The 27,431-nt window shown below is 39.2% G+C and overlaps 5 protein-coding genes and 1 long non-coding RNA gene across 7 annotated transcripts; 2 read left to right on the plus strand and 4 right to left on the minus strand.

The window, feature by feature from the left end:
- Positions 1-1,552: 1,552 nt before the first annotated feature.
- On the minus strand, positions 1,553-4,020 carry LOC116207396 (pentatricopeptide repeat-containing protein At3g29230-like). Its single transcript, XM_031540310.1, has one exon. It carries the CDS (start codon positions 3,677-3,679, stop codon positions 2,078-2,080), a length of 1,602 nt encoding a protein of 533 aa, XP_031396170.1. The 5' UTR covers positions 3,680-4,020; the 3' UTR covers positions 1,553-2,077.
- Positions 4,013-7,920, minus strand: LOC116207397 (serine/threonine-protein kinase STY13). The gene is made up of 6 exons (XM_031540311.1): positions 6,977-7,920; positions 6,319-6,451; positions 5,934-6,129; positions 5,282-5,406; positions 4,900-5,058; positions 4,013-4,545 (listed from the first exon to the last, which is right to left on the minus strand). Exons 1-6 carry the CDS (start codon positions 7,198-7,200, stop codon positions 4,255-4,257), a joined length of 1,128 nt encoding a protein of 375 aa, XP_031396171.1. The 5' UTR covers positions 7,201-7,920; the 3' UTR covers positions 4,013-4,254.
- Positions 7,921-13,231: 5,311 nt separating this feature from the next.
- On the plus strand, positions 13,232-15,594 carry LOC116208427 (protein DETOXIFICATION 53). Its single transcript, XM_031541871.1, has 4 exons — positions 13,232-13,373; positions 13,474-13,512; positions 13,810-13,907; positions 14,023-15,594. Exons 1-4 carry the CDS (start codon positions 13,358-13,360, stop codon positions 15,397-15,399), a joined length of 1,530 nt encoding a protein of 509 aa, XP_031397731.1. The 5' UTR covers positions 13,232-13,357; the 3' UTR covers positions 15,400-15,594.
- A 191-nt stretch (positions 15,595-15,785) lies between these two features.
- On the minus strand, positions 15,786-20,178 carry LOC116208428. Its single transcript, XM_031541873.1, has 9 exons — positions 19,954-20,178; positions 19,790-19,852; positions 19,650-19,705; positions 19,257-19,350; positions 19,018-19,078; positions 17,433-17,514; positions 17,013-17,068; positions 16,225-16,288; positions 15,786-16,134 (listed from the first exon to the last, which is right to left on the minus strand). Exons 1-9 carry the CDS (start codon positions 20,134-20,136, stop codon positions 16,071-16,073), a joined length of 723 nt encoding a protein of 240 aa, XP_031397733.1. The 5' UTR covers positions 20,137-20,178; the 3' UTR covers positions 15,786-16,070.
- Positions 18,401-19,009, minus strand: LOC116208429. The gene is made up of 2 exons (XR_004157070.1): positions 18,766-19,009; positions 18,401-18,668 (listed from the first exon to the last, which is right to left on the minus strand). It is a non-coding gene; the product is annotated as an uncharacterized LOC116208429 (long non-coding RNA).
- A 2,523-nt stretch (positions 20,179-22,701) lies between the features above and the next one.
- Positions 22,702-26,775, plus strand: LOC116207402 (poly(A) RNA polymerase cid14-like). Of its 2 annotated transcripts, none has more exons than XM_031540320.1 (8): positions 22,702-22,899; positions 23,876-24,070; positions 24,408-24,500; positions 24,699-24,881; positions 24,971-25,247; positions 25,314-25,726; positions 25,813-25,967; positions 26,080-26,775. In XM_031540320.1, exons 1-8 carry the CDS (start codon positions 22,729-22,731, stop codon positions 26,144-26,146), a joined length of 1,554 nt encoding a protein of 517 aa, XP_031396180.1. In that variant the 5' UTR covers positions 22,702-22,728; the 3' UTR covers positions 26,147-26,775. The 2 variants fall into 2 exon arrangements, with proteins under 2 accessions (XP_031396180.1, XP_031396181.1); XM_031540321.1 differs by having other exon boundaries at positions 24,699-24,830.
- The last annotated feature ends 656 nt before the right edge of the window (positions 26,776-27,431 follow it).

The raw sequence follows: 27,431 nt of genomic DNA on the forward strand, positions 1-27,431 counted from the left end.
GCCATCTCTTTTATAAAAGTTCATAAATCAATTTTCCTGTGATTACTAGAGAAGCATATGTTATTTGGAACCTAAAAACGAACGTTGAAAATGCTGTTTTAATTTTTCAGCAAACAATGTTAAATGTGGGAGGGTGCCCGAGGTCGTACATTGCATGGGAACACGGAGGGGAACTGATATAGTTATTTTTTTTTCTTTTTCGATTACCAAAATATATATATATATATATATGAGCTTAAAAGAGATAAAATGGGGGTAAAGAAAATAGAAGAGGCACTGATAATTGTATTGGTGAACATCAAATTCAAAATTTGTAGATTTCAATTTGGGGCGATGCTGTTACATCAGACCTCATTTTTTCTTGATATAGTTGAAGTTAACATGAGCAAGACACGTGCAGTTTGGTATATGGGCAAGAGAAATTGGTACGTTTCCTCTCATGTCGGTTACTTAAATTACCAATTTATTGATGCATCTAAAGTAGTTGTATTGGTGACAGAGACACCTCATCTCTCGTTTCCTTTCTTCCATAATTCATGAAGAGAATTCACAGAAATTTATGATGTTATTGGTCAGATTAAAGAGAGAAAAAGAAGAGGGTGGGAAAAAAGATCGAATTCTCTATATTATCCTCTCTCTCTTTTTTTTTTTCTCTTTTTAATTATTGGAAGGGAAAATTATACGGTGCTGGGATGGGAGGCATGTCGCACGTCCCAATGTCGAAAACGAGAGAGATATCGGAAGATCTGATGGTGCTGGAATGCGTGGCACATTTTAATCAGAGCATCATATACGCTTGGTTTGGAAGTAGTGTTATTTAGGAGATAATAATTAAAAATTACTAATATTAAATATAATATTTAAAATATAAAATAAGCGGAAGTAATTTTTTATAATCAATTATTAACTTGCTAAAAAATCACATTTACAATCGCTAAAAAATAAAAAAATATAATTGTAACATTTAATCAATATTGCTTTTTTTATAAATAGTAAAAAAAAAAATTCGACCTCTTACCTCACTCTCGAACAAAACAAACAAAACAATATTTACTCTATGGCTATTCAAAATTAAAGAAAAATAAAGAAATGAACGAACACCGACCACCACTGCCCCCTTCTCCCTCTGCCCTTTCTCTCTCTTTAAGGAGGGGATGGGGGATGATTTGGGGTCGGAGGAGGCCCGACAACGACCATCTCCAGTTCAAGTTGCAGGCAAGCTTTGATCCAGGTTGAGGCAGTGGTCACCGACGTTCGGCACCACTCCCTCTCCATGTTCTTCTTTTCTTGGACGACAGACTTCGTAAATTTGAAACAAAAATGGGGCAATATTATCATCCTGCATAAGATTTTATTCCACATTCGCATTAATCTCACCCCAGATTAGGATTAGCTCTTTATTAAATATATTTGATCTTCCTACCGATAAATTATATTTGATCTAATCGAAATCCCGGTCCCAATCTTGCTGTTACCAAAAATGAGTCTTAGAATTACCGAATCCACATCGTCTCTTTCATTTTAGCTAAAACATATCCTAAAGGAAGATGGAGAAAGAAGAGCAAGTTTTGCCATTGGGAACATTCAACAAAGAAAGCCATTGACAGGGTCCAATTGGGCATGCCCAGCTAAGTAAAACCATTGATTGATCGAGAAAAGGTCCAACGCCCACAGTGATGCTTTTGGAACCCATCTGTTATTAATGTACCAATCCAAATCAGATCAGATTGGTATTAAAAGTGACTCAGTTTAGCGGTATAGGTCGCAATTCAGATTCTCGTATTCAGCATTAAGCAACTGACTCGGTAAATTTCCGGGGACAAGATGGTAACAAGACATGCCTCGAGACGTCTTGATGGTATGTAGCATTACCGGAACCTTCCATCTGATCTGCATTGTGAAACTGTTGTGCGTAGTAATAGGGGAGGTTTTGATAACTGTCGGCAGCTGGGAAGGGGGCATCAATCTGAAAAGATAGCTTATGGCTATTAGGTATGGGAGCCAACCTTACCATGGATCAGTTGAACCCGACATAATGTTCGAGCTCGAAGATCCAAGTCGTTCAGAAAAGAAATGACTACTCCAGTGCGATATTGCTGGCCCCCGGTCTCCTGAGAACTTTGCCACTTCCCATCTCATCCCTCAACCTCTCCACAGCATCCCACCTCCCTGCATCAGCATACATATTTGACAAGAGAACATAGTCCCCATCCCGAAGGGTCCCGAGCTTGGCAAGCTGTCGGAACGATAGTTCACCCAATTCCACATTTCCATGAGTCCTACAAGCCCCTAGAAGTGTCCTCCAGATCACACAGTTTGCCTCAAACGGCATGCACCTTATCACCCCATAGGCCTCATCCAACAAGCCCAGTCTGCTGTAGAGGTCCACCATGCACCCGTAGTGCTTCATATCTGGCTTGATGAGGTAGCCCTCGGTCATGAGGGCGAAGAGCCAGCGACCCTCCTCGACCAGCCCTTTGTGGCTGCACGCAGTCAGGACCCCAGTGAACGTGACCCCATTGGGCCTTACGTCGTCCCGCTTCCTTGTCGTCATCTCATGAAACAGCTTGAGGGCTTCCTGAGAGTGCCCATGGACTGCTAACCCGATGATCATTGCATTCCAGCAGCTGGCGGGTTTCATCTCCAAGTTATCGAATACTCTCCTAGCGCAGGTCAACTCTCCGCACTTTGCGTACATATCCACCAGCGCAATCCCAATGTAGTCCTCAATCTTTTGCCCCTTTTCCTTCAGCAACTCATGGATCCTCTTGCCCATGTCCAAAGCCCCCGTCTCGGCACATGCGCCGAGGACAGATGTAAGTGTAATCTCCGTTGCTTTGACCCCGACATCTGTCATCTCATTGAAAAGCCTCAATGCCTCGGCATAGTCCTTTACTTGGGCATACCCTGAAATTATCGAGTTCCACGAGACCGTGTCCCTCTCGGGCATTTCATTAAACACCCTCTCAGCGGCTTTCACATTGCCCAGCCTCACGTACCTAGCTATCAAGGTATTCCATGAAACCACATTCTTCCTTGGCATCAAGTCCAGAAGCTCATCTGCCGCTGCAAAATCACCGACCTGATCAAATGCCAAAATCATGATATTCCATGAAGCTACAGTCCTATCAGTCATTTCATCGAACAACCAGCGGGCACTGCCCATCAACCCGCACTCTGAATACATATGCAGTAGAGAGTTCTGGATATGTAGGTCCGAATCCAACCCCACCACGAAAACCCGGCAGTGGACCTCTCCCACCTTGCGGGAGACCCTCATCTCCCCACCGCTCACGTCATCCTTCCCACACCAGAGCATTCTCCCACAAGCCTTGAGCACGAAATTGTAGGAGAACTTATCGCACTCCAAGCCCGAGCTCAGCATTCGGTTGTAGATGGCGATAGCTCTGACGGGAAAGGCGCTCCTCGAGTAGGCCCTCATCATGGTGTTGCAGATGAAGGTATTGTCCCCCGGCGTTTGCTCGAAGATGGACTGTGCGAAGAAGAGGCTGCCCAGTGAGGAAAGCGCGGAGAAGACGATGAGCTTGGAGGCTATGAGGGGATCCGAGAAGAGGGACTGCTTGGTGACAGAGGCTAGGGCTTGCTCCACTTGCTTCAGGGACTGGAGGTTGCAGACCAAGCGGAGGACCACAGCTCTCGAGGACGACGACATGGGCATCTTCCTCCATAGCTGAGGAGCTCAACTCATTGACCCTGACGCAGGCAGGAGATTCATTAGAGGATTTTCACCAAAATTCGTTTTTGGTCCTCGGACTTTAACAACTTTCATTTTAGTCCGTATTCTCTCACACTCTCTCTTGACGGTGCAGCGAGACGATTATATACCGTCCCGTCAAAATTCAAACATTTCCTGAAGAGCCTGGCATGGACACTATACCAGACGGGGCTCCTCATAATCGTGACTAAATCACCATTTGGACTCGCATAAGTTTAACAATGTGAATGCTGTAAAGCAAAAGGGGTAATATCGACAGTGATCAAAGAAACTATAGGCAGAAAAATTCAGATTAATATATATCCCATCTTTACAAGATTGCCGAGAACATGTCCATTTCCTTTTCCCTACCATTCCTATATCAAAAGCATTCTTCACTGATCCATTCTATTCCCACCTGCGGCCAGTTGATGTCCGGCCAACCAAACTCCCTACAGTAATTACATGTGCCACTGGATGCCATAATGCCCGGCATTCTACCAAAAAGATGCTATGTAGAAATCCTTGCCCTTTTCCAATCATTGAGAGTGCCTAGTCCTCCTAGCAGCAAAAAGTTGGCGAAGAAAAGAAAACTTCCCTTTCACCGGGGCTGAAGACAGGGTCAGGGTGCGGTTACTTGTAGTTGCTGAGTTGTTGGAGTCGGGGTCTGATATTGAGTGGGAAGGAGGAGGGAGAGTGAAGAGAAATGTGTTGAGCATACGTATGACCTGACTGAAGCTTGGCCTCATGTTCGGGTCCTCAACCCAACATGACTGTACGATAAATGCAAGATCGGGAAATACATCTTCTGGAAGACTCGGCCTCTCTTGCTGTAATTTTACAGAGCAAAAAACCAAAAAATTCAGCAAACATGATTCTCGGGTCAGCAAACGTCCAAATTAAACCAAACATCAATTTCTAATTGCGACTTCACAGACTCATGCGGCAAAGAGTACAATGTTTTTAAATAGCTTAGAGCAGTTACATGTAGCAGTACATCAGTTTTTTCTTCCCCCTTTTGGATGAGAAAAAAGAAGAAATTGCCATCTGCTATTGTATCCACCTCCTAATAACTACATTGTGAAAGCAACAATTGCTCCGCTTGCTTGAGTGCTACGTACACGAATTTGTTAATTGAAATTCACTGTTGTTCTTCCGTTGTCGATGTGAAAGATATTACTCACCTTAAAAGCAGCAGCATAAGCAGCCTGCAAATTAGACATGCCCTCAAATGGCATGCGGTTGGTTAATAATTCCCACAGTACAATCCCAAAGCTATATACATCGACCTTGTTGTTATAATGCTTCTTCTCTCCTTGTCGCAACGTCACTGTGCTGTACAACTGCAGAAGCAGTGTTGAAGGATAAATATGGCATTGATCAACTGACTAGTACTATCGGCTTCAGCTTGTCCTTTCAGAAGGCCAGTCACCATTCCAAAACTTAATAGTTTCCACAGTTATCAAGAGATGCCACGCTTCCTATTAAACTTCTTTCTCATTTCTCTCTGGATAACAAATAGTCATCTTCAAAGCAAAATAAAGTAAGTTACTAACATATACAGACCTCAGGAGCCATCCAGCGGTACGTCCCGGTTTCTGCAGTCATCATCTCAGTGACAGATTCTTCTCTTGCAAGACCAAAATCGGCGAGCTTTACAGACCTCTGGTTTGCTGTAAGTAGCAGGTTATCTGCAATCATAATAATTTTTAAGTAGAAATACCAACACAAACATGAATAATAAGGCACATGCAAGTCAAAACAAATGAAAAGTGTTCTTGGCTACACCTCAAACAGAAGAAATGGAGCATCTTTCCCATACGAGGATTGACCAATCTAATCGTCCTTTTTGCAATTCCTCCTCTCTCTTCATACTATTTTTAATTTAGCCTTTCTTTAAAGTTCATATCTCAGAACCGCTAGAAGAATTCCCTTAACTGGAACTCAAAATTATTTTACTTAAAAAAAAAAAAGGCATAGTATAACTACAGCACCGAATGATCACCATTGCAAACCGTGATTTTCCACACTCTTAACTTATCAAAGTGAAAATAGAGATTTTCTAAATGGTAACTCTAAACGGTCCTGAAAAAACATAACTTAACTGAATAAACTTGAATAAAACATTTCACTATGTGAATGGGGAAATAATCTTTACGCAGCAAAAAACTAACAATAAATCTTTGGGCATCTTAGGAACCAAAATCAACCAAAGTACCTGGTTTAAGATCTCTATGTATGATTCCATGGGCATGTAGACATTCCATTGCACGGGCTATATCAAGAGCGAATTTTATCGCAACATGAAGATCCAACAATTTAGGACGTATTCCAACCAGATATTTCCGAAGAGACATTCCAGGTAGCAATTCCGTGACAATTACCATTAGAGGGTCTTTACAAGCTCCAATGAACTACAAGATAGATAGAGCACAAGAAGCACAAAATTCTATCAGATTGACTGTGATGGTAAAAGAAAATGCCAGGTAGTAGACTAATCAAAGGAACTGCTTATAGTTGATACACAATCACAGCTAGTTAAAGCCTCATGAGATAATTCGTTGAGAATACTCACTTCATGACACTCTGTTAAAAATCCTCACCTTGACAAGGTTCTCATGTTTTACTCGTGACATCATATTGACTTCCCGAGCGAACCGGCTTTCAAGTGCAGCTTTTTCTTCTGGCGTGCTCCCAGGATTAAGAACCTTTACGGCAACAATTTGATCTCCATATCTGGAAAGATGTCAGTATATACCTATTCAACTAATACACCCGCTGCTAAAGAAACACTTTGGGTAACTAACCCAACAGTTGATTACACTAGAAGCACAAACAGTAAAAACTAGTCACATTTAAATCTAGTCTAGGAGAAAACCAACTCATTAATCAATAGTATAAAAAAAGAATCCGTGTGATACACGTGAATGTCCCAACAGATCTCTCACAAGTCTGTCGTATGCTTACCACTCAAAACTTGAAGGCAGGAAAATTGCATAAAAATCAATTAATTACTTTAGAAAACAATAATGACCAAAGCATGGTCATCAGATTCCCGAGCATACTGAATAACAGCGCTGTGCATTGCAATTAAGATCATAAAATAACCAAAAAAATACTCTTCGACATAGTATACTAAAAGGATCTTAAAGGACTTTCTTTTTTTGGTCCATATATCTAAAATGGATCCAATTGACAGACACGGTAATACCAATACATCAAGACCATAATTTATTACACGCACAAAGAGATTCCACTCACCTCCCTTCGTAAACTCTACCATGAGCTCCTTCGCCAATCTTCGACCTGATAAGCAGCAACTTCGGGTCAACCAGCAGATTATCATCGATAGACAACTGTGGAGAGGAAATCGACCCGTTCTGGGACACCGATTTCGGCTCGGAGTCGACAGACTTCCTCAGAACCGAGTGTTGCTCAAACTCGCTCTCCCGTCCTTCTCTGCTATTATTGTAGCTGCAACTCATGTTGCAACCCTACCACCCCTTACCAAATCAGATAATGCCCGAGTTCCTCATCTCAAACTCAACCCTGCCCCTATAAACAACCGATCAAATCCAATCAACCCCACATTAAGCAAGCCCTCTCCCCGATGGAACAGCACTCCAATTTTCCTTCACTCTGGAGTGCCTCTGCCACCAAATTCACCCTTCAGCGCCCCAAAAACAGAGCTTTATCATCGGGAGCTCTTCCGGGCAACTTTCCTTAATTTCCCAGAAAAGGGGGGTTGGGAGGGGTGAAGACAACCCTTTACTTTTCCCGGTCAAACGAACTGGGGATTTGAGCGTCGGAGGGTTTTGCTTGACCTCGAAGCCTCTTCTTCCTCGCATTCATCAAAAGAAACCCTAGTGGCTGCGAACATGATACGCCTAAAGGGAAGCTCGGAGATCATGTTTTCCCGAGAAAGTTCTCAGAGGTATTATTAAATCAAATCCCCCCCAAAAAAAAAAGGAAAAAAAAATAAAAGCTAAAGAAAACGAGAGATTGACATCACCATCCACTTCAAGCTCCTCTGCACCGAGATGGAAAACTATAGAGAATTCGGAAGCCCTCCTTAAACCTAATTTTTGACTATCTTAATCTCTTCTGCAACTTTTTGGGCAGCCAATGGGATGTCGTGTCGTTCCGATGAAGATATTCCCCTTCCTGTCTTCCTGTCTATCTGCTTCCCTGAGCTGAGCTGATCTTATCAATTTCATACATTCGTTGCCGGTCGCCTTCTATTCCCTCCTTTTTTCAGTTTGGTCACTGTAGTTTTTCCTTCTTAATTCACCTCCTAAACTTTGGCACTTGTCCCAATATGTATTTTTTCTGGTGGTATTGAAATTTTTGTCCGGGTAGCCTGAATTGCTCACCGCATAATGCTATGCCTTCTTCTAGAACTGCAACTTATTGATACGTACTTTTTTACGAGATTTTTGTTTCAATTCTCAATCGATTTGTTAGTTTCTTAATTTACTGTTGATGTATTGGACTTTCAGACCCATCTGATAGAATGTTTCATATACTAATATTAACATTGCGAACTCGTTCCTATGAATATGAAATTTAATATGTCTCGATTAATGTATCATTCTCTTTAAATCTTATATCTTGTTTACCTTTATATACCTCGACATGAGAGGTCACATGATATGATACTCACATTGAGTAATGTAAAATGGAAAATCTAGCACGATGTACTGTATTAAATTTGCGCACTTGTAGTAATTCAAGCATCTTTATTATTATTATTTCCTAATTATGTTCTTCGCCGGTATTTAGTAGGATGTGACATTTATTATAGTAAAAGGTGAAGAGTCTAATTGAACTTGGAGGGAATTTCAGGGCCAAATTGAAATTTCCTCTTTTTTGAACAGCGTGAAAGTGAACAGCGTGAAAGAAATACAGGAAAGAAATCAAAGGGAAAATAAGAGGGAGGGGAGAGAGAGTGGACAAAAGGTACTTCAGGAATGATGGAACGACACGTGGATGTCACAGAGTGACATGGTCTATCTGAGTGTGGGCGTTTCTCTTTCTATTGGAAACGGCCTAGGAAACGAAACCCCACGTGCGAGACTCCCGCCTCGGCTCGGCTCGGCTCGGCTCGGCTCGGCGCCCCTCTCAGTGTCGGTCGGGGGCCGAGTCTGGCTTGCCCGTTTCTTTGACCATTATTTTCAACACGTGCATTTCATGGATGGCGAGGAGATCTTGTTGCCTTTGGAAATTGGAAACCCGACAAAATTCCAAATTTGGCCTTTCAATGGTATCCCCCAAAGCTTTCCTTTGGACGAAGGGTCGGGGTCGGGGACGGTCCCCCATTATCATTTTCGAGCATTATCTTTTCCTTTTTTTCAAAATATTATCGACATCCTATTAGAATGATTGCTTGTTATACGATATTACTCGAGGTAAAGTGTGAGAAACCTACGAGTATTCATGTCTCGTGAATAATAGTTTGCACCTGTGCATCGCACGAATAGCACAAAATGACAAGCTGACTAGCAAAGCCTTCCGCGGCGGCTACAAATAGGGAAAACAATTATGTGTTTGTTCAATATCGCAACAACATGCGATCATATGTCCTTGTACAAATTTATACTAATTTATAATGTCATAAATTCTCTACTTATGATTTCATTATTAGTTTTCAAAAATACCCATATAATTTGTTAATTATTCTGTTAATAGAATTAGAATACATAGGACAACTTGCGAAGTGTGAATACTAATTCCAAAAACTATATTTCTTATATGCAATGAATTGCTAAATAATAACCCCTTTAATTATATCGTTCCTTTCCTTAAGAATTGTATTATTATTTTTCGACAACGTCAGCCGATAATAATAACAATAATAATAATAGAAGTATGTGTAATTCTGCGTATAACGTGGGTATGAACTCTAATTGGACTGGAAGAGAGACCATGTATACGTGGACACATGAATTACATGAGTATGGAGAATATAATATGGGTATCATATAACAATATTATATCGTTTTCGACGACTTGCAAATGGAGTCAACAATGTATGGGACAAAATTGGAACATATATATATATATATAAATAATATATATATTCTCTAAAATTTCAGCAGATAAGGTGGAAACAAACAGGGGTTCTTTTCTACATATGGGATAAATTAACTGCGTTGACTTTTCAAACTTTGAAGATGTTCAATTGAATATATATAATAATGAATTTAGGCATGCGTCCCGCGTCAAATATTCACTTAATACTCTAACGGCATAATATATGCTTGTAAAAAGATATATAAATTAATGGCTCACAAGATGTTCATGAATTCAAAATCAAGAAAACTTTTTTAAAAAATATATATATTATAAATAAATTAATAGTATATCATTTTGAATGGATTTGTGACCATTTCTAGTCAGAAATCTATTCTTACTTTAAGTTACGAATAGATATAATAAAAAAATAGTTAATAATATCTATGAATGTTGGTGATCCAAAAAAGTAAAAAAATTGCCCTTCTTATTATTTCATGTTTGATGTGTTCGTCAGAGTTAATAAATATGAGATAGAGCATACTATGCAGTTTTTATAGTGAAAAATTATAAAAAAGTGCCTTGAAATCGAAAAGTCGCGAGCAAGAATATGTATAAGTTAATTTTTCCATTAAAACGAATAAAAGAATGCCATGCTATTGAAAAGATATTATGGAATTAATATTATTTGAGAAAAATGTAAAATAGTAATATTATTAATTTGCCAATGGCAAAAAGGAAAAAAAAGTTAATGAAATACTTTGGGAAGGGTCATACTTTAGAATAAATATACAAAATTTAAGTCGGTTGAAACAATATAAGATAGAACATGTGAGGCAACGAATGTCGAGAATGAGTGATGAATAGAGAGTCGAAAATGTGTGAGAAAAAGTCATACTATTAGAGCACACCAAAAGTGTGCGAGTAAAAAGTATACAAAAAAGATATAAATTCACGAAGGATACATGTAATTTTGAACAAAAACTAAGGGAACAATAAGTTTTGAAAACAATAACGTGATTCATTGCGATGAGACAAAGAATGTATGAACATGTTGGAAAAACAAACACTGAAAATGAACATTTGGTGCAATGAAATTTTGAAACTACAAATCGTTATGAAATAATGATAGAACAAACATACATGTGACGAATGGCTAACTCCATTAAGAGATATATGAGGCAATAAAACTTCGAAAATGAGTAATGAATAGAAAGAACCGGTATATATATATATATTGAAAATGTGTAACCAAAAGTCACGATGGTATCATTTTTGAAATATTAAAAATTGAAGAAACTTGTTATACCTATATATATATATTGACAGTGTGCGAGTCGAAAGGGTACGAGAAAAAATCACGAAGGTATAAATGTATTTTTAAAATATTAAAAATTGAACAAACTTGTCATATTTTTATATAATATATATATATATATATTTATGAAGGATGTTCAATTGATATTTCTCGTGGCTCTGGTCCTCATATACTCCGGTCCGGATGAAACCTCCTCTGGATTTTACCTAAAGTAGAAAATTAATGGTCCTCCTTAATCCGTCTATCGATCAGTCACGAGACCGACCGACGTCTGGATGAACGTCGTAGATCATCACCCTTTTATTTTTGGACTCATCAGAGCATTATCAAATAGGATTATCCAAGATATTATTGTTTATTATGGCAAGTTAGTAGGAGTACTATGTGGATTCCACATAGAGACCACTATTCTTTTTTGCCTACTTGGGGAAGATAGAGCCAGCTCGGTGGCTCTTCCATTTCTTGCTCAATCGATTCAGTACATATTCTTTTTCAGCTCAATCAATCGCCAGATATATATCAACGCCGAAGGGCATCTACGTATTTGGAAGGAAAACTAAGTACGTGCTTCGCGGTATCGTGTCGAGAAACTAAGTACTCTCATGTGTTCCCAGCCCCGCGCAAGCATTCATGCGCTTCCATGGGCATCAAGTTATCAGCTTGGTCATTTTCTCATTAGAGGCATTGCAGGCCCGAGTTCGTAATTATCTTGTTAGTCTTTTTACACCTCGCGACCTCGTTTACTACTGAAGAATCGAATCCTCTTCTCATGCTTCAAGCTAGTAATTTATTGATCGAAGACATGACTGACCGAGGCCCCTTCTAAGTGGATCCAGAGCCGAGTTCCAAGTTTGTTTAATGTTTCTTTGATCTAGGAACATCTTAGGTCTAATCACTAGTGCAACATGCTCAGACTGGAAGACTCGAGGCAATTCGATATGGTGGAGATTAGAGCCGGATCCATTTGCAACGCGTAGAGGTATTGGAGTGACTCATTCATTCATCTACGAATTTGTATTCATCTACGGATTTGTCTCAATAAATTTATTTTGTTGGCAAAACAAAAAGACACGGATATAGCGTAACACAAAAATGATATCTTAATATCTCATTATATTCTCGCCTAAAAGTGAAGAGATTTCAAGTTTGATTTTCGTCTTTAGGACTATCTATGCCTCTTATTCTAGCTTTGTATACTAAGTCGGGCATCCTTTGTAACAGAAAAATGATATTGTATCAAATATGAGTATCATTAATTCCAAATCTGAAGTCTTCTGTAATTTCCAATATGAATAAGCTACTTCAATTACTGTTTTCTTAAAAAAAAATTTATAGGTAGGAGATTCTTCGAACTGTATTATATATATATATATATATTGAATTCTTAAGCCACATATAATTGTGATTCCCGGCATGCATGAGCTCTAGAAGATTTTTCATTTTCGAGCTAGGTTTGTGTGTCCCCGAAACCTAACACTAATGATAGCGTGAGGTCCATTTAAGGTCATGCATAGGAATTTATCCTACGAATCCCCCTGGACCAAGTATATGAATGAATGGCCTGCCTTTAACTCACTGATAAAGAGAAGAGTGGTCCCGAACGGAAAGGCTTTATTCGGTTCTGTTCTGCCATAAAAACTCCATCTGCAGGACATATACAGGAAGACTCTGATGATACTTAATCCGACTGTTGGTGGAAAAGGAGAACTTTGGGAGCTTGAAAGGAAGGGTTGTCCCATGTTTTGAAGGCAACCTCTTCTTTTGCCCGGTTGTGGTCACGTCCTCTCCTTTTGCCTTTCTTTTAAATACAGATTTTATTGTACAATGGCGCCAATTATTTGTGGGAATAACTAATAATCAATTGAACAATTTCATGATGGTACTTGATCATGACCGGTGTGCTCTCTTTATCCTGAAAACGTGCCGGAATCAATATTTCAAGTGCTTTTGTATGCTTTTATAGATAGATTAAAATGTATGAATCCGGTAAAGATGCCAGACTTCGTTAATTTATTGCATGATAATACATTGGATGAATCGAATGTAGCTTGGGACCGCTTACTATTCAAATAAGCGTAAGTCCCGAGCTGATTAAAGTAGCTCTAATGCATAATTATTGACAGTTCCTACATGGATTGACCAATCTCTTGACAAATATTCGAGGTTTGTTCGAAACAATGCAACAACTCCGGACTTCTCTTCGTAAAATTGGAAATCTAAAATGTGCACAGAGAGCAGCACCAGATTATAAATAGCAGGCGCTTCGTCAAGGATGGCCGCCTAACTCCACTTCCCTAATACAATCCTCTACCATGTTACAGTCTTTCCGTATATTCTCTTTTCGACATTAAGTGTTGCTGTTCCCGTGGATTAAGCCATTCTATCGAAGGTTTTCGAGTTAATTTACACTTGCTATCTTCATTTACAGGCCCACCCTGTTCAGTCGTGTTCGATTATTTGAAGCAAGGTATGCACCGAAACTAAACCATGCTCGGAACAGAACATAGATACTTACTAGCAACCCAACAGAAGAGGAACCATCGTGCAATTTCCATCTAATTTTGCTTAATACAACTATGAACCAATACATGAGGCGATCCAACGTATATAGATTCAATTCTCGCCATCTGTTTTAGCTTGACGCATTGACAGAAATGCCGGCCATACCCAATGGCAATGTGCTCAACTTCTGCAATAACTATAATGTCCTCCGCTTTTCAATGAACGATGATACTACTGCTTTCGGATTTTGCCTTCGTTCCAGACCAGCCCCTGCCAGCAGGCATGTCCCCGACAACAGACCATGAACCAACAGAAGGAAGATCAGTCATAGGAAGTCTTCGGAAGTACCCCACGAAAGAGGTTTTCACTTTCAGAATCCAAATGTTTAATCTCAAAAGAAATTATTTTCATCCTTTTGATTTTATGTAGAACTGAACTCCTTCAAATCCTTGAGACATGGTAAAGCATATTGCAGGTAAGAGAAGAGGCACAAGCTCTAGGGAAGATTGCAGGCCCGCTTGTGATCTCGACACTCCTAATACTGTTGAGGTCCCTCGTTTCAATGATCTTCTTAGGACGCTTGGGCAAGCTAGAGCTAGCAGGAGGATCACTGGCCCTTGGGTTCTGGAATGTCACCGGGAACTCTGTCCTAAAGGGCTTAGCAATGAGGATGGACCCAATCTGCAGCCAAGCCTTCGGGGCCAAGAATTGGTCGCTCCTCACCCTGACCTTCTCCAGAACCATAGCCCTCCTCTTACTTGTCTCCATACCCATCACAATCCTGTGGCTGAATGCAGAATCCCTCCTGCTCAGGTTGGGGCAGGACCCGGAGGTCGCAAGATACGCGGGGGTGTTCATGGCAACCTACGTCCCAGAGTTGTTTGCTCAATCCTTCTTGCAACCACTGAGAGCTTTGCTTCGAACACAAGGCCTCACCATGCCGGTAACCCTAGCTTCCCTGATCGCCCTCATCCTCCATGTACCGATAAACTACTTCCTTGTTATCTACATGGGTTTGGGGATAAGAGGGGTTGCACTAGGTCTCGCCTTGAACACCATGAACCTCGACCTGGGGCTGCTGATCTACATATACACATCGAAATCACCCATAAAACCTTGGGAGCATGGCTATGGTGTGAGCTTCTTGTCGATCTTCCAAGACTTGCAGCAGCTGGTGGCTTTTGCAGGGCCAAGCTGCCTCTCCATCTGCTCCGAGTGGTGGTGGTATAATATCATGCTAGTTCTGTGCAGCCGAGTCGGTGACAGCCCCGAGTCAAGCATCGCGGCTATGGGCATCATGATCCAGATTTGCAGCTACCTATATTGTATCCCGTTCTCTCTCAACTCGGCTGCATTGGCACGCGTTGGGAATGCGCTTGGTGCAGGCAGGCCATGTCGGGCCAAGTTGATCTCTATTGTCGGACTTGTAGCATCCGTCGCCTTTGGAGCCTCTGTTTTTGCTTTTGCGACTGCTGCTAGGTCCAAACTGGCCAGAATCTACACGGACGAGCCAACAGTTATCGACCTGGTCACCTCTACACTTCCGATCCTGGGCCTGTGCGAGTTAGGGAACGCTCCAAGGACAGTTGCTTCAGGAGTCTTAATGGGGACGGCACGTCCAGAGTTGGTGGCACGGGCAAATCTGTGTTCCTTTTATGTGATCGGCCTGCCATTAACTCTTCTCCTGGCATTCAAGTTCGAGTATGGCTTCAAGGGATTGTGGTTAGGCCTGCTCGCATCTGAGATTTCAGGGACATTCATGATCTCATACGACTTAAGACGTACAGACTGGAAGTATCAAGCTAAAAGGGCTGAGAAGCTAACCCTTATTTCCGGAGAAAAGTCGGACTAGCCGAATCAACTCGGCTTTCGTGTGTTGGTCAGTCTGTTTATTATCATCTATTTCCGTAAAATGATGGTCTGTTCCTTTGGTTATGGCTTTCTGGTTTTTCATATGTAGTGTGTCCGTTTGTCCGAAAGACTCTGCCGTGTCATTGTAATTTTAATCATATGATGAAAGAAACATCGGAGGACTCCCGAGTGACTATTTTCTGAAATATTCCTTACTGTTCTCTTCAAAAGAAAAAAATTGGAAGCGGCAATATGCTGCTACCCCGAAAACAGGTCAATGTTCCTTATTGACTATTTCAACAATATTCCTAATTGTTCTCTTCAATTAATTGATACCCGAAAACAGAACAAGCTTTTACAGTCTACTTATAGGTTAACTCATCCTCATCGTGGAACATAAGGTATCATGTCCCTCTTGACAGCATCAATAACCCACATTCTGAGGTTCAATTGCTCAATTTCAAGCATTTACATTGAAACAAAAATGTCATAACAAGACTTCTGAAGCTAATCTCAGCAAATACAAGCAGTGCTATTCATGAGCATCCTTGGTAGGATTCCGATGAAAACAGTTGCATCTAATACAAACGTTGTGGGCTTCTGGGACTGTGGGGACTAGATAAACCTTTGATGTACAAAAATGCAAGGTCAGGACTCTTTGTTAGGACTGTATCACTCCACCTTTGCAACTCCTCCAACAGGCATGCTGGTTTCTGCGACGGTTTCTCTAACAAATCTGCAAAACGCCAGAAATAAAATAAATTCTTTCTGCTTCGTGCAATGGTTACAAGAAAATATAATTAATGCAAAAATTACACCTAAGTACCTTGCCAGTTTGTCTCGAGATGATTGCAGGACGTAGATTGAAAGTATGAAAGATAGCACAAGCCCTGTTTGCGTATATGGGAAATCTTTAGCGGGAAGTTCGTATTCCTCATTCTAAATAAATAGGTAAAATGGAATGGACAAAACCTAGAAAATGATAACAAAACAAAAGAACTGAATCAAATAAAGACAATTACGTACGGAAGATCAAATGTTGAAGTAAAAATTAGACCTTAGCAGCTCTAAACCCAGCTTAAATACTGACTTATGCAAGAGACATTCACGAGATAACTACACCCAATCTTCACATTGACAAAAGCATCCTGTTTATAAGAAAGATCTCTCCACTCATACCAAGATGCTACAGGAATGGATTGTTTTATTCGAAAAGTCTTGCTTGCGGAGAAGTTCCAGTAAATATTTGATAGGCAAATACATATTTTGTCAAACTGACAGCGTTCACAGGAAGTAATTGAATTGAGATCAAACTAACAAAGAAGATCCCAAGTTGCCTGACTGCACTTAAAAAAAAACAAGTGATGATCATTGTGGAGGCAAGTCTCCAGCTGCAAGTAGCTTCAAGATCACTTAGCAAAAATCTTTCGTTAAACGAGTACAGTACCGATTCTCAAGCTCAAGATAATGAATACCATGCACCATAGATTATACACAACTTCCAGAGGAATGCATTAAAATCATTCAGAGAATGTACAAAGACAGACAGAATTATACAACTTACCATTTACTGTAGATAATGTACCTAAAATATATGTGTTCAAAAGCTTATACCTGATCCAAACAAAACGTAAAATCCAGAGGCAACATCTATCTCTGACTGCTCCTCCCTGCAATATGGAACAATATGGTCGGTCAAGAGTTTCACATCATGCAGAAAACATGAGTAGCTGCAAATCTAGATATAATCATTAGTAAATGACAAGAAATTATATAGTCTATTGAAGGGACAATTATACAATCACTATAGAATTGGCACTAAAATTCCATTACAAACTTTAGTCTTAAACGTGTACATGATGCTGCTAGCTATCTAGAACTGCTTGAAAAAGCTCTGCCATGTTGTTCAAATAAATAGTGATTCTAATACACAAGAACACATATTACAGTTCATCCCCTTTTATCATGCTCACGTAATGAGTAACGATAGCTGGACAGGACATTTCTTGCATACAAATAGTATAAGCAACTTACCATGTGTACCGAACAAGCACATGTTTGGGCCAAATCTGAGAATCCCAGAATTGTTTAGCGATATCAGGGTGAATATCAATATCTAACATATAAAAGAAAGTCGGTGTCAGCATATGCTAAAGAAAAGAATAAAGAATGAAACAGGCAAATTTAATCTCACTCATCGCCAAAGAAATAAAATGACTGATCCTGAATCATTTAGCAAATTATCTCTACAGTTAAATACAGAGCATGCTCCATTCCCAACTTAGATAGCAAAAAGCCACATTCCTTTGCTGCTAGAGCTCTAGGTCTGTGAATGTCAGTTTAGTGTTCTAGTTTTAATGGTTTTTCTTCGGATATGCGGTGTAACTTGTATATATAGGAGCAAATGAAATTCCACCGCTTATCCAAAAAAAGAAATAACATGACTTTCCAATGCTTGTAGCACTTTAATGCATCTAATCGCTCATAAATTTAACATTTCACTCAGACAAAAATTAATCATATTCTTTAAACAAATAGAATAACAGGGCTAGAGTTTCTCTGGTTCATTGTCATCTTAGGGACCAACTGGTGAAAAAACGGTGAACCATGAGTTTTGCCACCATTAAAATCAGAATGGATCAAAAGAGAAGACAAGCATAGAGAATCCAACAGCCGATTAAAACCTTCCCAAGCTTAGGAGCCATCCTCCTAATGATTCAGAGAAGATGACAGAGAGGAGATTAACCGATTTTTTCAAGATGTACATTCTCCAAGTCAAGACTAAAGTCCATTAATTCATTGATTTGCTATGTACAAATTGTATAAGGATGGAAAATCACCTATTTCCGTTATATCTTTCAAATGTGAATTTTTAAAAATAACAAAAACAGTAACAACTTTCACATGGTAAAATTGTTTGAATTTGACCAGTAATATGAAGAGAATACACAGACATAACACAGGGATCGCTTCTCTAAATAGTTGGATGGCTTTGCAACTAGTCCAATCAAATAAGAGTTCATTAAAAACCTCCGTAAATCGGGAGTCCGATGTTTCCTTTCAAACAACAGCTACTCTATCAATATTTAACTTTCAGCTACACATAAAAAAATCACTAATTACAAATATATATTTTCTATTATATATGTTCACTACATAAAAGGCACTTGTCGTCAAGGGAAATGGGGATTTCCTCTTTTTTCCACCCCTAGGTTTCGATCCCCCCACACCATGATCCCCTGTCATCTAACAAGGCCCATGGGTCCTCCACTGTAATCCATTAATTTCAAATTCAAGTTAAATATCCAAAATTGACATTGCATTTCAGTATTCTCAATCTATGCTCAGAAACTTCAAATACTCGTACCTCAAAAATCATCTCTTCTCAAATTTCAATTGTTGTTCTGTTAATTACAATATTTATACAGCTCATATCAGTGGCCACAAAGTGAAATTAAGAGAAGGTTAATAATCAGAAACAAAGAGTATGAGAACACAAAAAAGGGGCCGCAAGAGGATTTCTTTAACACTACATTGTGAATTTTAAATCAGCAATCATTATTTGGAATTCATTAACTGTTGCTACACAAAACATTTGGTGCTGGAGAACATCACTTACAGTGGTGAGGCATGTCCAGAACTTTGGCTGTAACACCATGCAAATCACTTCCAGAGTATCTCTGTACAAGAAGGTATACAATTACTAGATATGTGCTATTATACTAAAGAATCAAACAATTACCTGTATGTTGAAGAAAGAATATTCTACCATCCTTTGCATTTAACAATATAGTACATTAATTCAGGAGAAAAACAGAACGGTTGCAGAATATGACATGACGAACATGAACAGCTTACCAAATGCACATCAATCATTGGCACCTCACGGCTATTACGGTTTATCACGTAAAGCCATGGAATCAGAAACTTCTCTCTTCCAACTTGAAATGATCTACAGAACGCCACATTTCCAACATCATTTAACTCATTTGGAACATAATGCATGGATATTGAAGCAGAAAAATCGTGACTTTTTCCTACAGAACCCAATTAACTTCTTGGGGAACACTCCACTGAAAACTATCGCAATCAACGAGACACTGAATCGCATAATCTACATAAAATTTGGTGCCCTTTTTATATGCATTCACCCGGCCAATTATCAAAAGCAGAAGGAAGAAGCTCAGGAACAATATCCATAACTTCCTTTTCAGTCGAAAGGACAGCAGAAGGCCCTAACTAATTGCTCACATTTTGTACGGATCAGCTCCGGTGAAGCCCGTCGGTTTCGGTATAGGGATCAACACCTACAGAGAACACTTGGAATAAGGAAAAGAACAATACAATGAAGCTGATTGATTCCCAGCTGAAGAACTCGAAAACTAAGCTACCTCGCGATTGACGGCGAAGACCGGGCAGTGGCGACCAATCAAGTCTTGCCACACGGTCCTGGACTGAAACGTGAAACCGGCAAATCAAACATCAGAATCACACCCACAGAAAAACAGTACAATCACAGAGGAGAGGGAGGTGGAAAGAGGGCAGGAGAACGCACCGAGTGGTATTGGCCCCTGCGGCTCATCGGGACGATGTCGCCGGGCCGATAAGCATTGCAGATCGAGGGAAGGAGCAGCACCAACAGCGATAGAAGCCCCGATGGGACTCTGCAGCTTACGCTGCCGGCGGTTCCTCTCTTTCTCCGCATACTGTGAGTTGTCTGCTCCACTCGATTGTCCATGGCGAACGAAAATCTTCCGACCAGAGCGAACGGAGGAGCTGACAGCAAATGTAGAAGAAGATACGTACGGGCCAATTATGGGCCGGTTTCGTTCAGTGAGAAAACAGTGGTGGGCCGGTTCATTGCAGTATAAGCCCGGCCCAAGTCGAAACTAATCATTTCGGGGGTAATTCTACTTTGGTCACTGAACTATCTGTTGGGTGCACATTTGCCCCTAAAAGTTTTACTTTTGCCAGTTAGGTCACTATTGTTTATATAACCTTGAATAAATGCCAATTTTTTTCAGTTACAAAATAGATGCCAATTTTGAGTTTTTGCTTAAGTTTCATTATATCATTAGAGATCTAAGATACAGTTTTCGAGCTTTAAAATGTCTTTTCTTTTCATACCATCATTAATTTATTACATTTATATATATACAGTTTCAGATTTTATAATAAATCTCTACCTAAATTCTATTATAATTTTGAAAAACTCTCGTCACCTACGATTCAGAAATCACAATGATAAGAATTTTAGCCTCAACTATTGAGCTGGGGTGGGCTTTGATCGATTTTGAGCTCCTACACATTAGTTAAGACGTTTATGATTTTGGGGTTGGGCCGTGCACAATCTTCAAGTTGTATGGAGATCAGAGCAGAGAACTGGCTGAGGAGGTGATGCTATAAATCATAGGTAAGATCAGCCAAGTACCACCTCCGAAGAGGAGAAAAGCCGTGGTTGATTATGTGCAAAGGCTACTCGAGGTTAGTTCGGGTGCTAGGTTAGTATTTGCTACTCTATTGGCCTTGAGACCTTATAAAGTTTACTAAATTTAATCACTATTCAATAAGAATGTAATTGGTAATGATGCAAATGCCATGCATAAATTTTTTTGTGGATGATCTGTCAAATGACTTCAACTTAGGCGTATGTCAAGCTATGAATAATATTGCAGCTCATAGTGCTTAATTTCTATACTATCACATAAAGTTACAAAGTCCTTCCTTTAGGTTTCATGTTATTTTTTCCCGAATTATCCACGACATATCATTTCTAATTAATTACAGCCATTAAATTTAAGATAAATTAATAATTTTATCAAATAACTTCCAATCATACTCCGTACTTTCTCTTTCTCCTCTCCCTCTCCTAATCAACCGTACGTCCAAGTTCTTTTATCTTTTTTTCAAAGATTGTTACCATAAATATTTATCATCGTTTATTAAGGTTTTTTTTTTAATGAAAGGGGGTCATAATTTTGAGAATTTGACACAAAATAAATTATACTGACCATATTTTTCCCGATGTTGTTTTATTTAAGTAGATAACGACAATTCTATTTATTTGCTAAAACTCGAGTATAGTGCGAGCACACATCTAGTCAATAATAATGGCCATCTTTCCTATGTAAGCGAACCTGATTGTACGAGGCTTCCATTTCTATGCGAAAAATCTTTAGGCTGGTTTAATGTTTATAAATATATATATATATATATATATGATACGTATGTATGTATATTAGGGTTTCGGTAGTCTATATGTATTTGGTAACAAAAGAAAAAAATATTTCTATTAGATATCATCTGAATGTTTGTATATCCTCTTGAAGTTGATCTTACCTATTATGAGATCTCCACTTGGAAATTGTTTAACTTTGATTTTCACACATCTTTTAATTAACCTTATTTATTTTGTTCCTACTAGTAAAGTGGAAGTTTCTCTTTTCTGGTGAGTAAAATTTTTTTATAACCCAATTTTTTTTTTAGAATCACAAAACTAGCTTTTTCAGTGTGTACACTGAAATTCGGAAGTCCAATTAGCTCCGATTAATCCAATTCGAGTTGGTCAGTCTACTAAGGGGGTAAAATTCTCCAAATTAAGGATTTTCTCCGCTCATAAAACTTAAATTCAAGACCTTATTTAAGGAAAACAAACTTTGAACCGCTTAAATCAAGCTACTTTTAATTCTCATACAGTGAATGTAAATGTCTCGTTTTCATAGTTAAGTCTTGCTTTCTGTATGTACATTTCTCAAGCTTTTTGAAATTTTCTGGAATCAAGGTACTATTATTATTATGTTCATGATCATCATTTGTATTCTCAGACACGCAATTAAGAGCATTAATCGTAACGAAATTTGCATGTTAAATTATAAATCTATCAGGACTATTTTGAATGTAATGTTTTACATCCTCCTCATTCACAAACCTTTCCCTTGAGAATGATATAATAGAGAAATCTATGACCAAGCATCAAGATCTAATACACACACACACTAATAGACTAGATGCATAAAGTGAAAAAGAAAGGAAGGGAAATGCCAATTTTGTTTTTTTGCTTAAGTTTCACCAAATCAAGTAATTAAGACTGAAATTTTTAGATATAGAGTTTGAGCTTTAAAGATATCTTTGTCGTACATTAATTAATTCATTTCATATACAATTTCAAATTCTGAGTTTCTGTCTAAACTCTATTATGACTTTGAAAAGATTTCATTAACTGCGTTTCACAAGTCTAATGAGAACACTCTTCTATTCACACTGAGTGGTGTCGACCGATGCCGTGCACCTAATAAGCTAAGATATTGTCTGTGATTTTGGGCATTGGGTCATGAGCAATCTTCAAGATTGTAAGGAGATGAAAGCAAGGACTTGGCAGCGAGCTGAGGCGGCGATGCTGGAAATCATAGGTAAGATTCAGCAAAGTATCACTTCGGAAGAGGAGAGGAAATCCGTGATTGATTATGTGCAAAGGCTGCTCGAAGGTTACTTTGCTTGTAAGGTCAGTATTTGCTCTCGTGAGCTTGATACCTCATTTAAATTTCTAACTTCATAGTTAATAACATTGTAATTGGTAATGATGCAAATTTCATGCATGATTTTCTGTGCATGACCTGATTATGTTAAAATCTAGAAAAATACGAGCCTTCCATTTACTCTTGCAAGTAAGATGACTTGAAGTTAGGTATGTCAATCTATGAATGTGGCGGCTTGTAATGTAAGTTAAGTGAATAATGGATTGCTTTGTACTATGTAAGCAAATCTGATTTTACGAGGCTCCCATTTTTATGTGAAAATCTTGTTGATTCAGTAGTCCATGCATGCATATTTTGTGACAAATGAGACATAATTTTACTAGATATCGGCTGAAAGTTCAAGGTTTTATTTCTGTTATGGGCATTCTTATTGTCAAAAGGATGCTTAATGATCAAGTACAGGAATGGTTTGTGAGCAATTTGACATGATCTGATTGATGAAAAGTACTCTGATTAATTTTCATAAAACGATATGTAGCACATAATAAATTCGCACGAAAAATTCTTGATGAGTGCCGTCTTTGACATTTTGGTTAGCAATGCACGGGCTTTTTTTTCTTTTTTTTTTTTTATGACGGACAAATCTGATTGAAAAAAGGCCCATGGGGGATTATAATTTATCTTTCATGTATCGACATCTATGCTTGTTGCAATCTAATGCAAATATGATTTAGTGAGAATTAGTGAAATATTTGGGATTTGGTGAATAGTTGAGGACTTGAAATCTTAATGTTGAAACCTAATGGACTCAAAAAAAATAATATATGTATATATATATATATATATTACAGAATTAATTGGTGCCCAAATTTTCTTTCTTTTAATTTTTTTTTTCATTTTCTTTTTTATATTCACCATGTACATTGGGTTTCAAATGGAACAGGCAAGTGTAATCAAATCTTAAATTTATGTATATCATCAAGCTTTTGATTAATCTTGCAGGTATTTGTATTTGGTTCGGTGCCCTTGAAGACGTATCTTCCTGACGGAGATATAGACTTAACCGTTTTTGGTGGTACGATTTCTCAAGAGGAACATTTTGCAGATAATGTTGTTCGTATTCTCAAAAGCCAACATCGGGACGAAGGGTCGACTCCCGAGTTTCCTGTAGAGGATGTTCAGTACATTGATGCCGAGGTTAGTTCTTTTTCTCCTAAGGCCAATCTTTCCATATAAAAGTCCACCCACCTTTCTTGGTGAATTGATTGTCCTAATGCTCATAGAAGTGCAAGAAAGCAGAAACGTACTATAAGATGCATCAAGTTTTAAAAGTCACGTTTCTATCATGTAATATTGTTGAGTATTTCTAACACGTAAATCATGTGATTCGACAATTCTACAATTCTACAGGCTGTGATGAGTTAAATCAGAACAAGCCACGGTCTTCAGCAATTGTTTGAATCCTGAAACTAACGTTTGTTCACCTGCAATATCATGTTTGGCATTAACTACAGCAGGAGCTTTCTTGTGGCAGGTGAAGCTTGTAAAATGCCTTGTCAATAAAGTTGTAGTCGATATCTCGTTCAACCAAGTTGGAGGGCTCTCCACTGTATGTTTTCTGGAGAAGGTCAGGCTTAATATGCTTCTATTACAAAACTGATTAGGAATGCTTTTATTGGAGTTTCGATGAATTCGATTTACTACACAGTTTTATTTTCTATTGCCATATACGAAGAGTACGTCTCCATTGAAGAAACAGGATCAATTGTTTCGTTTTCTCTATCAAAACGAACATCTCACATAATGCAATCTAATGCTGTCCCAGGTCGATCGCCTCATTGGAAGGGACAATCTCTTCAAGAAAAGCATCATACTAGTGAAAGCATGGTGCTATTACGAGAGCCGGATACTCGGATCTCACTATGGCTTGCTTTCTACTTACGCCTTAGAGACGATGGTTCTATACATCTTCCAGATCTTCCATTCTTCCTTGGACAGTCCTTTGGCAGTACTTTCCAATTCCTGTTGGCTAGTGCCTTTACGATACGTATTGCACCGGACTAATTTCCAAGTCACGGTTTGTCAATGATTACACAGGTTTTGCAGAAGTTCTTGGATTATTACAGCAAGTTCAACTGGGAAAAGTACGGCGTCAGCTTGTTTGGTCCTGTTTGTGTATCCTCCCTTCCTGAACTCGTTGATGATTCTGCTGAAGAGCCATTGCTTAGTCAACAATTTCTCCATGAGTGCGTCGAGGCACTCTCAGTTCCATCAACAGCTCTCAGCGCTACCCCGCTGGCATTCACCCCGAAGCATCTTAACATAGTTGACCCCCTGAAAGAAAGCAACAACCTCGGCCGTAGCATCAGCAAAGGTGATTGTTTACTTAGTTTCTTACCTCTCTCGGTTTTGCTTAAGTAACACCCTTAGCCTTGTTCAGGGAATTCGGTCCGGATAAGGAGTGCTTTCTCATTAGGTGCTCTTAAGCTCGAGAAAGTTCTCTCCCAGCCCACAGAAAGCATCTTCCATGAACTCGGTGCGTTCTTCGGAAGGACACTGGATAGGCTAGGGGAGATGGAAGAGAACTCTAAACCGGGAAATCAATCTCCGCACAGCCATAATGAAGCTAAGAATTTTTCGATTGGGACTACAGATCTCAGAGGAGATTACGAGAGTCTGCTGAATAACCTGCAATTTGGACAGTGCTGTTACCGCTATGTGATCGCGCCCCCTGTCTCTGCCCAGTCACAGATAAGGAGCGCAAATGTTCTGGTACCGGGAGATGCTTTCTGCCTGATTGGGTCTCTCATTACATCGAAGCCGAGAGGAACAGGGGCATTCATTCCCAGCAACGTACAAAGTTTTCCTTCGCCGATCATCTGTTTTTAGACTGGTTCACAAGTTCAAATATCATGTCAGTATTTTCCTTCAATTTGCAGGACCATTCCCAGGCGTGGGAGGCTCGTATAAGGCAAAATGAAGAAAAAGAGAAAGGGTCTGAAACATCCCAAGGAAACTACATAGGCCGTGGTCCGGAGTCCTGCTCGAAGCATCACCGGTCCACCTGTCCCGCTCCCAGGATGAGAGATAAATGGTACGGAAACTTTTTGATAGACATGGGATTTTATAGAATTGTCGGCTATTTTCTGCTGAACCTGAGGATCCTTTAAATCTGATCTGATGAGTTTTCTCTGTTGAAGCTGCAGGGTGCCTGCGAAAACCTACAATCTGGAAGACGAGGACGAGTTCCCGAGCCTGAGTACATTGAAATAGAAAACAAAACAATGAGCAGTCAGAAGTAATAGAACTAGTGAACAACCATACTACACTCTTTTGATTTGTGATGTAAAGAAAGTTTTTCAAGATTTATCGCTGCAGTTTTACAAAGTTTTTTGTAAGCAGTTAAAGATCTCAATTAGGTTAGTGCTTGGGTGTTGCCCTTGTGCTTGCGAAAATGCCTACTGCCGAATAGTTATTTCAAGCTCCTGATGAAGTATCAACTAAATAGAGTGATATTCCAGAAACAAGCTATCAAACGCAACAGCAGCACTTGACGGCTACTCTGATCATATCATCAATGAAAGGAGAAGCGGTTCTGAGATATTGTACAGAATCAGAATCAACAGTGACCAAATCTGACACACAAGCTTACTGCATCCTACACATGATATGCATTGAGGAAAGGCGGTCCATGAATTAGACCCGTGACTTGGAGCTGTTTGCCTTTCACCTTTGCTTAAAGTGAGTGGGCTTTTTTTGCGTCTTCGAGTGCCTCCAGTTCTTTCATCCATCCCTCAATATCTCTCTCCATTATCCGCATCTTCGCCTTTAGAGCTTTAATTTTCTTATCAAGATCGACGAGGGCAGGATTTTCACCTGTGGCAGTAAAATTTATTATCTCAGCCAAGACCTATGAAGCAACTTTTTTGATATGATGTTTTCGGTAAAATTACTGTGATTTCTGCAACATGGACATGTACCTTGGGGATCACACATTCGATATGAGCTTTGTCAGTGCCAGCATTCTTCACAGTGATAGACCCTGTGGTCTGGATTCCTGATGTCCTCACAAAAGTCACAGTACTGGTCATCCGGCACTCCATCAACCAATTTATCCAAGAAGATGAGTGGATGGTAGAGGTGACATTCGCTTGGCAGATCAAGAAGGCAATCATCGTGAAATTAATATTTTCTATACTTCTCATTTACAAACTTTTCCCTTGAGAACGCTAACAGAGAAATCTATGATTAAGCATCAAGATCTAATATATATTAGATACAAAAAGTGAAAAAGAAAGGAATGGAAATGCCAATTTTGGTTTTTTGCTTAAATTTCATCAAATCAGCCAATTAAGACAAATCTTAGATATAGTGTTTGAGCTTTAAAAATATCTTTTTTGCACTGCCATTAATTTATTTCATTTAAGCAGATACAGTTTCAGATTCTGAATTCCTGTTTGAACTCCATTATAACTACGAAAAATTTTCATTATCTGCAATTTACAAGTCACAATAATGAGAAATTTCAGCCTCTACTATTCACCAGGAGTGGTGTTGA

The sequence above is a fragment of the Punica granatum genome, chromosome 5 (assembly GCF_007655135.1).
Source record: "Punica granatum isolate Tunisia-2019 chromosome 5, ASM765513v2, whole genome shotgun sequence".
Taxonomy (NCBI): Eukaryota; Viridiplantae; Streptophyta; class Magnoliopsida; order Myrtales; family Lythraceae; genus Punica; species Punica granatum.